Here is a 15836-nt window from a genome sequence, read left to right on the forward strand (position 1 = left end):
AGAGGCATCCAAATAGTGGATTAAAAAAATATTCATCCAATATGTTAATGATAGCTGATGTTTATAGCATTTCCTATATGCCATGTGCTATTTAAAAGCACTTTAAATGTGTTAACGGATTAATCAGATAGGTAGTATTACTGTCATCATTTGATAAGTGAGAAAACTGAAGCCTAGAGAGATTAAGTAACTTGTCCAAGATCACGCACTCAGGAAATGAGAGAGCTGGGACTCAAGCCCAGGCAGTCTGGTTCCAGAGTCCATGCTCTTAACCACTATGCCACATTGCCTCTCCAGTTAAAACAAGGTAGAAAATAAAAATGACACCAGTGTCGTAATTACGGTGCAGTTGGTGTAGGGCATGGTATTGGTGAGATATGCCAGGCTGTGAGTGACCAGCATGGTGTCACAGTGGCTCAGTCTGCCAGGTATGAGCACATTAATTGTATTGTAACTGATGCCATGATGGTGATGTGTGGGCTATGACAGACCGTTCTTGGCTCTTTCTGTGTTTATATACAAAAAAGATTTGTAAGACAAATGAGTTTAAAAGTGTATGTATTTCCCAGAATAGCATATGTCCCATATTATGTGCCATACTTTGGGTGCTAAAATGTCTTTATTTTTTCTAGTCATTGTTTACTTTTGGAGTTAAATTCTCTAAACTCTGGAAATATTGTTCATCCAGAACAGGTCAGGTTCCAGACATTGTAGGTATCCAGTCTACTGTAAAAGGTCACTAATGACATTATTGAAGCAGCTTCCCTTGAACGGTGGAAGTGGAAACCCAATATGATTAGGAAACTGAAAATGAATGAGAATGGAGGATTTGAAGGGGACAAAAGGAAGAACTTTTGAGGAGGTTGCAGAATGTCTGTGGTAGGAAATGGGGGAGATGTGAGCCCTAATGACTCTTGGGTGTGGTCAGAGAGGAGCTAATCAGAGTTAAAGATTTAGAAACTGGTTTAGACCTGGGCAGTGACCCAAGTGTGGCCTTGTGAAGGAAGAGCCCAGGTGAGGTGGGCAGTGAAATTCGTTTTAGTTGGGAAGGTGGTGGCACTGCTAGGCTAGGGTCCTGAAGGGTCGTCTACATGGACCTTGGTGTGGCTGGAATGATGATTGGAGGAGAGAGGAGAACACTGTGAACTAGTTGCCAGTATTCTTAAACTTGATAACAGCTAGCAGGCAGCTAGATGGCAGTGACAAGGAAACATAGATCTAGTGAAATACAGCGTTTGAGAGGGGACTGTGGAATCAGAAGACCTAGGTTTGAATCTTCCCTAGCTTGGTGACCTTGAGCACATTACTTAGTTTTGCTATGACTGTTTTCCATCTGTACAGTGGAGATGATGGTAATTGGACCTGCGAAGAATTGCTATGAGAATTGATGAGACGGTGCTCATAAAACACTTGGCATGATGTGACAAATGGTACCAACAGTTTGCTAGGAAGGTGGTTATTGTTCTTCACTTCTGATATTACAAGGCTGTTGTACAGCAAATGGGACATAAAAAGAAGGATTAATTAAAGAAACAGATGTGTTTTCCAAGGACTGATGATGGTCTTGCTTAGGCAAAAAGAAACTTGGTTTATCCTGACGTAGTGGGATAGTAGTGGTGAAGTGAAAAGGTATAAAAAATGGTGTTGATGGTGGTGTTGGTGATGATAGGAAAAGAAAGTCATTACTTGGGCAAGAGTTAGAAGTAATAAAATGCTGCATTTTTCAGTGATATTTAGGTTTTGTAGGTATTCTCTGATAGCTATACATTTTTATTATTGAACTTTCTTCAGGGAAAAAAACTTTAGTCTGAAACTCCAGCCCTAATTCCTCTTTTCCACCATTGAAATAATTATTTTAAGAACGTGGTTGTTGATAATATCAGGGGTTTTGCCCGCTGTTACAATCTAGCAGTGCTGACCGTGTGTTGTAGTTGTGAGAGCATTAGGAGCAGCAATCGCTGGGAGGATGGAAGGTCTGGATGTGGCTGTGAAGGGTTAGGAGGCTGACACACTCTCCCTGTACCACTTCGGCTCTGCCCCTTTGCCCAAGACAGAAACACACACTGAGGCATGGATAGGAGAATGTGAACAGCTGATAGGAAACTGTTTTCTCAGTGGAGTCAGGATTTATTTCCAGCCAGAATGCTGAGAATGTGGCAGATTTTGTGTATGGTGAAATAGAATATTTCACAGATGCAGTAAAAGCAGATGGGGTAAAACGGCAGCAGTGGGAAGATGTCTTTTGTTCATTCAGCAAACACTTGAGGGCTTAGCATGTGCTAGGCACATACAAAGATGAGTAAGTTGCCCTTAATTATCTTCCATCTGAAGGAGACATATAAACAGTTAAATTCAGAGTAGAGATGGTGATTCTTTGAACCTAACAAAAGAAATAGATTAAACTGATACTTGAAGAGAGTCAAGGGGAAAGACTAGCAAATGAGGATGAGAATCTTCCAGAGCTCAATGTTCTCATTGGAGTTATTTTCCTGGGGCATAAGTTCCAAGTATTTTTCGGGTATACCATAGAAGCTAGGAAAACTGCTTCTCATATCATCTCAAGTGATTTAATTATTGATTTGGATTTGTGTTGTGTCCTTAGGGTGGTGCACCATGGATGATTTTGCCCTGGGAAATTTCACTGTAGCAGATTATGCCTTGTTAGAAGATTGCCCTTATGTGGATGATTGTGTCTTTGCCTCTGATTTTATGTCCAATGATTATGTTCGTGTGACGCAACTTTACTGTGACGGAGTGGTAGGTAGATTTCCTAACTTTTTTTTTTTTTTGGCTACACTGCGTGTCATGTGGAATCTTAATTCCCCAACCAGGGATCAGGTTTTTGTGCTACGTGAGATTTTACAGGGAGATATGTATGGCTTTTGAAGAGGTCATTTCAGACAGGAAAGTAAGCATTGCATCAACGAGAAGAATGTGCAGTGTGCTGATGAAAGCTTGTTTTATGACTCAGATGAGAAGGGCTCTCAGGGAGAGCCATAGGAACAGACTGGGGATAACACTGTGAAAAAGGTGGAAAGACTCATTGGTTGAAGACATTGTAATCAAAGTGTGTAGGTAAATGCACCGAGAGTTTTTAGTTTAGTGCTGATAACCCTTACATTCAAAATGAAGAACTGTACGTTTGCATTTTACCAGATACAGATCAAAATAATTTTTTCTTTTTTAGGGTAGACAATATAAAGATTATACCCAAAGTGAGGGGAACTTAGGTGAGTACATTGGTATTTTAATTTTAATTTGCTGAAACAGCTATCAAGGGAGGTTCATGCTTTCACATCAACATAACAGACTTATATGTCTAAAAAATTTACTCTTTACTGTTCTTTTTCACTAGAAATTAAAAAACCTTTCTTTGTTAAAATACAGCTTTAGCTAACATCTGACAGGTTAAAATATTTCATCCATTCATTTCCTACCTTTCCATATCCATTTTTGTCTTTTCCCTTAACAGTGTTGATTCATTCCAAAATGAGGCACATAATATTAATTTAAAACTTTTTTTTTACATTAAGAATTTGACATCTGCACTATGTGGTGTAGTAAACCTATTTCTGTCCTGCAAGATTACTGTGATGCCATTAAAATACACGTCTTCTGGCCACTCCTGTTTCAACGTCAGCACAGTTCTGTAATATCACGGTTGCATCCCTGTGTGGAGGCCAGGTAAATTACAACTTGTTAACCCATTTTGTATGAACAGTGGTAAGTGTGTTGCCCAGTACTCCTCAGGAATGCCAAGTACAATGGAAGGCTTTTGTCTCATTCTTGTATACTGTTCCTTTCAACTTTTGTTTAATAGAGTGGAAAAAGTTAATACTGGGATTTGGATATGAATGAATAATCATGGTAACATTGTAATAAATGAAACTCTGAAGAGCTTTAAATGGTAGATTTGAAGCTAAGGAAAAATAAATGTACTTGTTTATAAATACCAGCATTATAGTACAGAAGAAAGAAAAAGGTATAGTATTTTTGTCTACCTAATAAACATTATTACCTAGAGTGAAATAACAGAACTTAATTTTATTCAAATAGTTTAAATTGAGGTATAACATATAGTTAAGTGTAAAATTCAATTTTTGTGTATGAGAATTTAATCTTTAAAAAAAAATTTGTCTTTAAGCAGTTCTCATGCTTCTGAGATAAGTTTGAAGAAATTACAACATCTTGAGTTGATGGAAGATATTGTGGATTTGGCAAAGAAGGTTGTGGTAAGTGATAGAACGTGTTTTTCCCCCCTCTATTTTTTCTTTAGGGTAAACTTTATCATGTCAGATTTGAGTAGGTATCCTTGTACTACACCGAGGGTTTGTTTTGTTTTGTTTTTTCCTTGAAAACCAGTAAATAATTTTTTCTTATTTCAGTTGGTTATAGAGCCAAGTGTTTTTCTTAATAATTCTGATTGCTAACTTAACTTTAGAAAGGGCATTCTGATATTTATTTCCTGTAGACAATCCTTTGCAATAACTTATATCAGCCAATGTAACTGTATAAAAAAGTTTAGGTGTAATGAACTTTAAAATCCATACATCTAAAAGTTACATGGAGTCATTTTATTGTTAGAACCCTGTGTAAGTCTATTTCTAACTTGTTTCAGGGTCCTTAAGAGGTAAATTGGGCCTGACAGTGCTGTGGGAAGTGGAATACTTTTCCACTTCCTAAAACGTCGTATTCCTAAAATGTAGATTTTTTTTTGTCCACTGGAAAATTAAAGTATAATTAGCTGAATAAGGAAAAAATGTTTTGTTTTTTTCTATTTTGCAGAATGATTCATTCTTTATTGGAGGCTTATTGAGAATTGGTTATAAAATAGAAAATGTAAGTGTTAACATGGGAATCCAGCACAACCACTGTGAATAAGGGGCCGTTTTCTCACTGCTCATTGCCCCTTGTAGTAGGCCCACAGAGTCAACATTTTATATGTAGCACTTAGTAGTACTGACTTTTATATATATGTGTGTGTGTGTATATTTAATTTTTAATAAAAAAATTGTTTTTAAAATATATTATCTTTTGGCCACCCCACATGGCTTGTGGAATCCCAGTGCCCCGACCGGGGATTGAACCAGTGCCCCCTGCAGTGGAAGCGCTGAGTCCCAACCACTGGCCTGCCAGGGAATCCCCCTGATTTCTATATTTTGCCTAAGCAGTCTCCTTGACTGAGTGGTTTGCATCATTTTCATTTTTTTCCCTACATGTGTAGTGTAATTTTGAGCCTCTTTTACAAGTTGATTGTTTTTTTTCTTTTAGATCATTTACCTGGCATATGCTCCTCCCAAATGAAATTATTAGGTCCCCGGTATGAACATTTTTTGGTATACAATTACTAGATAATCTTCAGATACATTGTGGAATCTTAGTTCCCCAACCAGGGATTGAACCCAGGCCCTCAGCAGTGAGAACATGGAGTCCTAACCACTGGACCACCAGGGAATTCTCGATAAACCAATTTTTAATACTGCTGGTGACATAAACATGTACGTGTTTCCCTTAAGCCTGACACCAGTGTTGATGACTCCACTATTTAATTTCTGAAGTCTTTTCAGACACTAGAAGTATGAATAACATTTCTGTGAACTCTTGACCCTTCGTGAAGGTCATTGTACTGAGTGCTCATTTGCCCAGCCATGCTGTCCTCTTGTTGCCTATGCGTTTATTCTTTTTTGCCACAGACCATTTGAAATACATAGTCCCTTTCGTGAACCTTAATCTGTACCTTTTAATATTGAGGAAAGGATGGAGGTCCTAGTTCAAATGGGATCTGAGACCCCTCGTTCACTGTGTTTTATTGCGCTCTTGTGCTACCCAGGGCAGCCTCTGGCCAAATTGTAGACCTCAGCTTCCAAGTCTGTAATCATTCCAGGAGCATCCTGAGCTCTGAGGGTGGCCTGAGGTTACTTGAAGATGTAACGTATGTGACTTCTGTGGTCTCTGTTAAGTTGTGTGTTGGGGTCTAGCTATTCTAGGTTGTATGCTAGAGTAATGAAAACATGAGGTTGTACAAGTTTTGTATTAAGAATCTGAAATACTATATAAGAAATTTATAATGGCACATGTAAACTTATAATTAATATGTAAATCACATTTTTCATCCCTCTTTTTGAAACAGAAAATCTTGGCCATGGAAGAAGCTTTGAATTGGGTGAAATACACAGGCGATGTTACAATTTTACCTAAATTAGGAGCAGTTGACAATTGTTGGCCTATGTTAAGTATTTTCTTTACTGAATGTAAGTATGAATGTTTTGTTACTTGACTCAATTTTATAAAGGTATTATTTTGGAAAATAGAATGTGTAGCTATGTGACTTCTTGTTTATCTTAGGATTTTAAAAAATATTTTTCTATTGTGAGACAAAAGCCTGAATAAGAGTACTTTAACCGTGTAATTTTATTATGTATTTCCTGTCTTGATGATTTCAGTGATATTAGGATGCCATAAGTTATTATATATAATACCCAAAGAAAGAGACCATACTGGGGCCTTTGTATTCTCATTCAAAAGAGAAATGAGTAGCTAAGCTCAGATTATAATTTTCATTTCTCTGATGAATCTGTTTTTCTTATGTATGATGAAACTGCCTTATATATTTTTTTACCTTGTGAAATACTTTTCTCTAAAACATTGAATGTTAGTGTTTTTATAGGGATCTTGAAATAGGAAGTATGATATTTGGCTCTTTAGTTGATAATGACTGGTAATTTGCCATTTCCACTGAGTAGAGGGCACATTTTGTCCTCTTGACCTGAGTGTTAGAAATTAAGCTTAAATATGAAGATGGGTTTTTCTGATGTTTATTAGATGCTGGGCTGTATTACATGGATAGAGGAGGTTCTCTGTTGTTTTGGAAGCCTTTAATTATAGGCTAGATTTTATGGTGAAATTAGAGGACCAGTATCATGTACTGGGCACCAATGTGGGCTCGTTTCTGAATCTTTCTCTGTATTCTCTCTTTGTAATAGCCCTGCCAGGTAGGTGCTGTGATCCTATTTTAGAAATGAGCAAACTTTGAGAGGTTAAGTGATATTTCTTTAGTCTATTAAGTAGTAGAACCTAGTTGAGAAGTCAGGTCTCTGATCTCAAAGTCCAGGTTTTTGTTCTATGATCTTATTCTGTCCTTTTAGTATTAGTTTACTTTATTTGGTCATCTTCCGAAGTTCTTTATTCAATCTAAAATTTTAGGTACTTCCTTTGCCTTGGAAATGAATATGCTTGGCTAGAGGCATAACTATAGTTTTTTTGCAATAAAATTATTATTTATCACTTAAAATCTTTTTTATAGAACAGCTTAAAATACAGAAAATGAGGTCTGGTAAACTTTTAACAAATTTTGGTTCTAACCTACTGCATTTGAATTAGTTTATTAAATTTTTATGAGAATAATGTTTCAAAAAATGTCTAATTTTAATATTCATGAAAGTCAAAATGTTGAATTAAGACATTTTAAATTCCTCTTTTTTTTATATTAAATACATTTTAGAAAGCAACTTCCCAGGTTTTTGTTTTTAGAAGTTTTAGTTAAACTTTGTGCCAGGTGCGCTGTAGCTCAACGTTTGTTGAATTGACTTGAGTAATTATGAGGCCTATTTGGAGTGTGTTATGACAGAGCACTGTTAACTATAATTATAACTAGTGTGATAATAAAAAGTTTTTTTAATGCCAGAAATAAAATACGTTAGATTCGTAGCAAGCAATGAATCTAATGTTTTCTGAAATTTTTTTTTTTTTTTAATTTTAATTTGAATTTATTTTTGGCTGCTTTGGGTTTTCGTTGCTGTGTGAGGGCTTTCTCTAGTGACGAGCAGGGGCTACTCTTCATTGCGGTGCACGGGCTTCTCAGTGCAGTGGCTTCTCTTGTTGCAAGGGCTCTAGGCACATGGGCTTCAGTAGTTGCAGCATGTGGGCTTAGTAGTTGTGGCTCGAGGTCTCTAGAGTGCAGGCTTAGTAGTTGTGGCACATGGGCTTAGTTGCTCTGCGATATGTGGAATCTTTCTAGACCAGGGATTGAACCCATGTCCTCTGCACTGGCAGGCAGATTCTTAACCACTGTGCCACAAGGGAAGTCTCCTAAAACATTTTATCAGTTGTTTATTTAAAAATACATGTAAAAGATTATAAGAATCATTATTTAGAAAGTATAATATAATGAACTTTACAGACTCACCTACCTAGCCTAAGAATTAGAACATTAACAATACCAATTTGTTTTTTTAAACAAATGTTCTCTTACTCTCTCCTAAAAATAACATTTAGACAAGTATCACATAACTAAAGTTGTAACAGAAAACTGCAATTTGCTTGAAGAATTTAAAACTCAAAGTTGTGCGGAGTGTCTAGAGGTGAGAATAAATACTTAACTTGTAAGTATATTTTAAGATTTGCTTGTTAGAACTTTTATTAACACTCAGGGGAAAGTTCAGTAAAACTGCTATCTGACAACACAAGGAACTCATAAATTTGATAACATGTTTGAGGGAAATTTTTAATGAATTTTGATTGGAATATTTTCTTTGGGAGAGGAGGACATCTTGATCAGGATTTTCAAATATAGATTTTAAAAGAGCTAATTGAAAATTGAAATTTGATTTATTTTTAAATTAAAGGCTTTTAATTAGTTGAGGGAATATGGTTTTTCTTTGCAACCAGCTTTATTGACATGTAATTCACATGCCATACAGTTCACTCATAGGAAATATGATTTTTAACCAAATTTTTAAAAGGGATTTAGGAAAATATTTTGTATTCTATTTAATTCTGTAGCTAAAGCCATTGATTATAATCTAGTAAATAATAGTTATTTTGAAAATTTGAATGTTTGAGGTGAAAAGTTTTAGTTACTTCTGTAACACCTTTGATTTTATTCTTTTTTTGTTGGTTGCTTTTTTTGTTTTTTTTTTTTGTTTTTTTTATTTCATCCTTGCTCACTTTGTCACATCCTTTTTTTGGGGGGGGGTAGTTAGTATAATCAACATTGCCTATATGTTATTGATTTATATATTATTTTTTAAGCATTCAGGTTTATTGAATAGTATACATTTTCTAACCTTAAATTAAAATTATACCTTGAATCTATTTTTTATCCTGCATATGCAGGCATAATAAGGTATATTTAAAAGTGGGCCTGCCAAATATAGCACACCAGGGAGTCAGTTGTTAGTATTGTTCATCATGTGATGGTTTTGTCTACTTTTTAGTATTTCTTTAAAAAAGTTATCATTGAGTCGTTAGAGACAGGTATCTTTAAATGTATATACCAAAATGTTGGGTATTGAATTCTCATTTTCTGCATAAGTAATCCCGTAGTTTATTTCTGATATCTAAGATAGAAACCCAGAACCATTTTTCCTAGGTGTTGGGGTTCCCGATTCTCTTTGCGTTTAATTGATGGGTCTTCTTTTACCTTGATTTCTCAGCAAGGAGAACTAATGAAAATGAAAGGAAATGAAGAGTTTTCCAAAGAAAGATTTGATATAGCTATTATCTATTACACCAGAGCCATTGAATGTAGGTAAGAGCAAAGTAGAACAATGAGACCCTTTTTATGTGGCACATCAAGTTACAGTGCTAGTCAGTAGAAAGGAATGCAAGATGAGAATTGGAGAATATCATCAGTTTGCTATGCAGGATATATTTTCTGTAATACCCTAGGTATTAGAAGCATGAGATGACCTAAGTAGGTGAACTTATTAATCAAGTCGTGTAACTCAAGCAAGTCAAACCAAATTGTGAATTTGCTTCTGCCCTGCCCCACTTTGTTCCTAAGCTTTCCTTTAGAGTCATCTGTCCTTTCTTGGTCTTGTTTTCCAACTAATTCCTTCCAAGTTATTAACTGATAAGAAAGGGTTAGTTACAAGTGCTTAAGGTGTCACCCATTGAGGGATTTGTGCTTTCTGTGAGGGAACTTTTAAAGGATAATAGTTGGAATTGTTGAGAGAATGCATGTGTTCTCTCTACCTTGTCTTCTGTTTGCTCAGCTACTAGAATTTTGTAGCATTCCTGCAAGTGTGCCTCACCTGGCTCTTACTGACATACTAGCTGGGCCACCTAACATTGTAGCAGCCTTTGGAGGGCGTTGTAGGCAGCTACTCTCTTTCCTGCCTTACCCATCTCCACAGGGAATGAGTGAATCCAGGTAGCACACCCCATCTGAAAGGCTGCTGCTCTCTTCTTCTAGGAAGGGGTAGAGGAACAGTAAGATAAAACCAAAAAGGACAAAACTTGAAATGAAGCTATTTAAATTACTGTTGCAATTTACAGACTTCTTTTGTCTGAGTTCTTTGTGAAGGTGGTACAGTCCTGACTTCTAGAAGTATTCTCTACAGTTACAGCATACTTGTAGTTTGCTAGCTTTTTAATACGTCTCATTTGATCTTTGCAATAGCCCTATGAGCTAGGCAGAAAAAGTAGAATTTTTTAATCTTTATTTTGAATATAAGGAAGTTTAAGTTGATTTGAACAGGTTAGTAAGTGAAGGAACCAGAACTATATTCTTTCTGCTCTGTCACACAGATGTAAAGTTTTTGAAAATCTTTTCATGATTTCTGTGTTATGTTTGTTTTATGGGTAATGTTCTTTACTGACGAAACATTATTTCTTTAAAAGACCTGAAAATCACCTTCTTTATGGTAACCGAGCTCTCTGTTTTCTTCGCACTGGACAGTTTAGGTAAGTTGGTTCGAGTGCCTGATTACTGAATTGTTAGGCTAAATACCTGTCTTTGAGTAGTATTTCTGTTTTGCAATTATGCAAGAAGATCCTTCAGTAGTTCTTTGGCAGAAATAGTTAAATGGTTAAAACAGAGCTCTCTAGGTTTTATATGTGACAACAACAATGACAGAAACAGCTATTCTGACTGAGTGGATGATACAAGCTACACATTATTTTAAGCACTTCATGTAGGTTAATTCTCACAACACATTTAATAGGTAGATAATGTTATTCTCCACATTTTACATTTGGACAAACTCCAGTGTTAGTGATTAGTAATTGTGATTTTGATTCTACCCTGCCCCATTTTTTTTCAAGCTATGATGTAGTGATGCCAGGATTTGAACACAGATCTTATCTGAAAATGTCAAAGTCTGTGTTTATAACACCTATTATATATTACCCTCTTTTGCTCTATTAACTAAGCTATATAGTTCTGGAAGAATTTTTGCTGTATTTGTTCTATCTTGGTATGAAAAAATTAAGTAAATGTCCTTCATCAGTGAAAGGAAAGAGATTTAATGGTTTTACTATGGGAGTGAAGTCATAATTCTTAGTTCTTCATGTTCACCTGAGCTTTTATTTATTCGTTGAGGAAGATTGTTGACACTACACCATTATTTTGTTGTCTCTCAGTTTAAAATTTTTAGGACTTAAAATATTAAGCGTTAATGTTGAGCAGTGTAGGCTGTTATATTTAAATGTGTCCTACCTTATTTTTTTTTTGTCCTCCCTTATTGTAAGAAGGGTTTATGGTTGTTTCAAGAATACATCTACTCAGTAGAAAAATATTAAAAACAAACAAACAGAAGAAACTGAAAACCAGATTAGAGCCTGGGATCCTCAGAATAAAGTTGCAAAGGCATAAGGTCCTGCTTAGTTATTAGTTATAATTCATAGTTGCATCTGACTTTCTGTTGCCCAAAATAAAAAGAGAATACCTGACAAGTTACATAATTCTCACTGTCCATGATGAAAGAGCACACCAGTTGCTCAGGTGAAACTGTTTTCCTGGTGTTTAGTTCTGGAAGAAATTTCTTACATGGCCTACAAATACTGTGAATTGAGTGGTGGAGTAGAGAAGAACCTCAGCGACATTCCTGTTCAAAGCAGAAATCTCCCTGAGAGTGCAGTTTTGAGTTTCATAAATAGTTTTTTTTTCGTTAAGTTTTCTTATGAGAGCAGAGTGTCTGATATCAGTTGTTTTTCAGGAAAGCACTTATGCTGGGATGCGGGAAGTGGGAGTGGGGAGTATAGTATATTCCAAGTATGAAGCTTTCAAAAATAACGTTTATGTTTTTCTTTTATTATAAACAGAACATTTTCTCATGGTAGAAAATTTGGAAAATACAAGAGTTTAAAAAGAAGAAAGTAAAAATCACCACCTCGGAGAATACCGCTGTATTAACGTTATGCAGCTTTTAGATGGCTTAAGCCGTGGATAAACCGAGGCTATCTAGTCTAGAGGAATGGATGGGCTTGACACAGTCTTCCGTCAATACCACTGTCCTCAACTGGTTCTGACAAGAAATGGCCTGCAAATGTCTTTAGATTACTGCCTCTGGCTAGGTCCAGAATTGCAGATATCCTGTGCTGTTTGAAGGTCAATCTGTATGCTTTCAAGGTGAATAGGTTGGGCAACTTGGCTAGCCTCTTGTGAGAATCGAGGCGCCTATCTCAAACCTTGATTGGGTGGAAGGTCATCCCTTCTGCATAGGGAATTGCCGGGAGCTGAGAGGCAAACCAGGGGTTTCTGCTCTCTTTCGTGAGTGTTGAATGGTAGACACTTAAGCAGGATCCTGCTTAAAATGAAAACTCTGCTATAAAGGAGGTGGCTCACAGTAGAAAAACAGAAGCCAGGTAGCCTGGTGAGGTCAAGGTCAAGCGCAGGGTTGTGCATCCATCCTTGTACCTCCTTCCTGACAGTCTAGCTTTGTCGTTCAACACCACTGAAGTTTTCTTTAGAGGCAGGTCAGCAGCATCTCCTTATTAGGCAATCACCAGTTATGTGCTGGATGCTTATTTAATGTCAGAAGCATTAGCTTCTGCCACATTGGTTTTGCTGGTGTTTCCCACCTTGTTCATTGTTTATATGACTTGCTCAATAATATGGGGATAATGTTTTTTTGAACCTTGCAGTACACATAACTCCTGATCAAGTGAGTAGTTGATAGGACTTCAGAAAAGAACACATTGCCAGTGATTCAGATGTGCCATTGACCCAGGAGGACCCATGCCATTTAGCTGGGGACCAAGATTGAGATGGTTTGATGCTCTAACATCTGAGGGTTGGTAGATCTGTCATAGAATCTGGCTGAGCAGCTGTGGGAACAGCTGAGGGGAAAGCACCCAGCCTCCCTGGCACTGTTCTGAGCACTTGGCGTGTATTAACTCATAAAACCCTCACAACCCCATGAGGTAGGTGCTGCTGTGTCTTTATAGATGAGGAACCTGAGGCCTGGGGAGGTCAAGCAGTGTCCTCAGACACTAGGTGTGTGTGATGGAGCCAGAATTTGAACCCAGGCAGCCTGGATGCAGAGTCTCTATTAATCACCCTGGAAAGGTGATGATAGAGTCAAACGGCAATGTGAAAGTTGAAAAAAATTAAAATAATGGTCTAAATAGTCAATAAACATCATTATCCTTACAGGATGTGCAGATTAAAAACTGAGAGTCTCTCTTTCATATCCATCAGATTGGCAAAAATTTAAAAACCTCATAACACCAAGTGTTTGAGAGGATGTGGAACAAAGAAAACTTTCATACTCGGCTGGAGAGAGTGTAAATTCGTGCAATCACTGTGGAGAGCCATTTGGCAAGGTGAAGATGTGCGCACTCTGCTGCCTGCTTCTGGGCTACCTGAGAAGATGTGTGCAAGGCTTCATTAGAGTGTTGTTTTTAAGAGTAAAGAAATGGAAACAACCTAAAAGTCCATCAGTAGGGGAATGGATAAAATGAATTATGGTATATTCATACAATGGAATTCTGTGCAGCAGTTAAAATGAATGCAATGTTGAGTGAAAAAGCAAGTTGCAGAATGATTTGTACGGTATGATGCCATTTATATGACGTTTTAAAATGTGCAAAATGATATGCGTATCCGTAATTAATGCATAGTATGTATTAACAGTGTTTTAAAGTGCATGGGCATGTTAAACACCAGGAGAGTGGCTGTCTCTGCGGGGAAGGGGGGAGAAGGATTGGAGCTGGGAAGGATGGTTCACAGTGGGTGTCAACTGTAACAAACCTCTGCAAAAAGATCTGAAGTAAATATGGCAAAATGTTAAGATCTTGCTTTAGCTGGTACATGGGTGTTGATTATGTTGTTATTCTCTGTACTTTTATGTATATTTGATAAAAACAATAACACAGTGTAATTAAAAATGCATATGAGATGAAAAAAAGAAAAAAAACCACACCAAACATTAAGCATAAAATAAGTGAAAAATAATCTCGAAAGGAGAGAAATATAAGTATTTTAAGACCAGTGGCTGGGAGCCTGAGTTGAAGTACGTGTGGGGAAAATGCTTCATTCAGAAATGGTCAGAGTGGTGGTGGAGGTTTTAATGCCAAATGGTCACACAGTTTGTAAATCTGACCACCTTTGGGTGGGTACAGGTGAGGCCAAGAGCCAATCAGAACCCTTATTCTCCAGAGGTTTGCACTGCCAGGTCTGCAGATGTTGCCCTTGGGAAACACACGGAATGGGGTTGGGGTGAGGGAGGGCTGGGTGCATGGGTGCACATATGCTCCCTCCCGCCATGGCTTCTCCCTCCTGAATCCTTCAAGCTGAGGAATGTGTGCAATGTATCCCCAAATGCCTGGCTTGGATGAGATGTCCTTTTTATTCTGGTCTTCTGTAAGTTCACTTTTTAAATATAGTTTGGGAGTTAGAGGGCATATTTGAGTGATGGTTTTAATTGAAGTAATTCAGAATTTTCAGATGAGAGGAGAACCTAGAGAGAGAGCAATCAGGCACCTGTAGCCTCTGTCGTTAACAGTAGTCATGCAAGGTATGTGATTAGGCTTACTGTTTAATTAAATCTTCTGGGACTCATGTGGAAATTTGAATTTTTTGGTGGGATGGGGTAAACTGTGTAATGGGAAATGTAATTGGGAAAGGGGAAAGCTTAGCCTTGGATTTTTAAAAAATTTACCTTGGAAAATTATGGAATTTTAAAACTTGGTATTCACTTTGACCTTTTGGTATTTAACTGTCTACCCTTATATGATACTCCTTTCTGTTCGCTCCCAACTTGTGATAATAGCAGGTGGATAGACTTTTAGTGATGTATGTGTGTATTTCTGAATTTCTCTGAGGCCCAAGGTGTAAATCAAGTCAATTGTATGTTTCTGTGAGAATTTCAAAAATCTTAGTGTATGTGGGGAGCTTTAGTGTGTATGTTGGTTGGTGAATTATTCCTCACTCTGTTCTCTTATTTGTGTGGTCTCTTTATCTTGCTTAAAAGCTGCTGAATTTGCTTTTGAAGGAAACAGTTATTTTGTTCAATCTTCTTTAGGGTGTATCCCGTTTTAAAAGAGCAGTAACAAATGCACATCATAAAAAGTTGAGTACAAAAGGATAAGTTGAAAACCCTTGCCCAGCTGACACCCCTACCCGAATTCCTTTCTTCAGATCCTTATGTATTCCCACAGTATTTTATGCCTATACGGGCACTTACTATGTTGAACCAAATGAAGTTGCAGTTTTTAATGTCAGAATAAGGCATTTGTTTGATTCAATGTAATGTGTGTGTATATATATATATATATATTTTTTTTTTTTAACGTTAGTAAGAACATATTTTACACCCTGTTGTACATCTTGCTTCTTTTAATATTTAAATCTTGGAGTTGTTGCATGTCAGTGATTATAGAGTTCTACCCTAGTTTTTATTCATGGCTGCAGAGCATTTTACTCAGTGGATTTGTATGTATTAGAATATAGCTTATTTCCAGTTTAAAAAATTACATTCAGCTCTGTAATATCCTTTTACTTACGCTCTACACTCAGATGCTAGTATCTGTATATGTATAAATATGTGAATATATATATATGTAGGATAAATTCCTGATAAAAATTTATTTTACTTGGATGAAAGAGCATA

General features: G+C 36.8%; 1 protein-coding gene across 13 annotated transcripts in view; it reads left to right on the forward strand.

Annotated features, from left to right (window-relative positions):
• TTC3 (tetratricopeptide repeat domain 3) overlaps positions 1-15836 on the forward strand; it is a 129445-nt gene that overhangs the window by 10100 nt on the left and 103509 nt on the right. For 4 of the 13 annotated variants that reach the window (XR_009047773.1, XM_057697443.1, XM_057697442.1 and 1 more), the window contains exons 2-10: positions 2603-2757; positions 3188-3230; positions 3534-3684; positions 4145-4232; positions 4786-4839; positions 6131-6251; positions 8275-8360; positions 9435-9529; positions 10624-10686. The exons of 2 other annotated variants lie outside the window; for them this stretch is intronic. Coding sequence is in view for 8 of the 11 variants with exons in the window: in XM_057697443.1 (XP_057553426.1) it covers positions 2614-2757; positions 3188-3230; positions 3534-3684; positions 4145-4232; positions 4786-4839; positions 6131-6251; positions 8275-8360; positions 9435-9529; positions 10624-10686 (845 nt within the window). In the remaining 3 variants the exon portion in view is untranslated. Of the gene's footprint in view, positions 1-2602; positions 2758-3187; positions 3231-3533; positions 3685-4144; positions 4233-4785; positions 4840-6130; positions 6252-8274; positions 8361-9434; positions 9530-10623; positions 10687-12127; positions 12353-13423; positions 13549-13572; positions 13778-15836 lie in introns of those variants that run through there. 7 more of the 13 variants (XM_057697444.1, XM_057697445.1, XM_057697446.1 and 4 more) reach the window with 7 other exon arrangements.

The sequence above is a fragment of the Hippopotamus amphibius genome, chromosome 10 (assembly GCF_030028045.1).
Source record: "Hippopotamus amphibius kiboko isolate mHipAmp2 chromosome 10, mHipAmp2.hap2, whole genome shotgun sequence".
In the NCBI taxonomy this organism is placed as follows: domain Eukaryota; kingdom Metazoa; phylum Chordata; class Mammalia; order Artiodactyla; family Hippopotamidae; genus Hippopotamus; species Hippopotamus amphibius.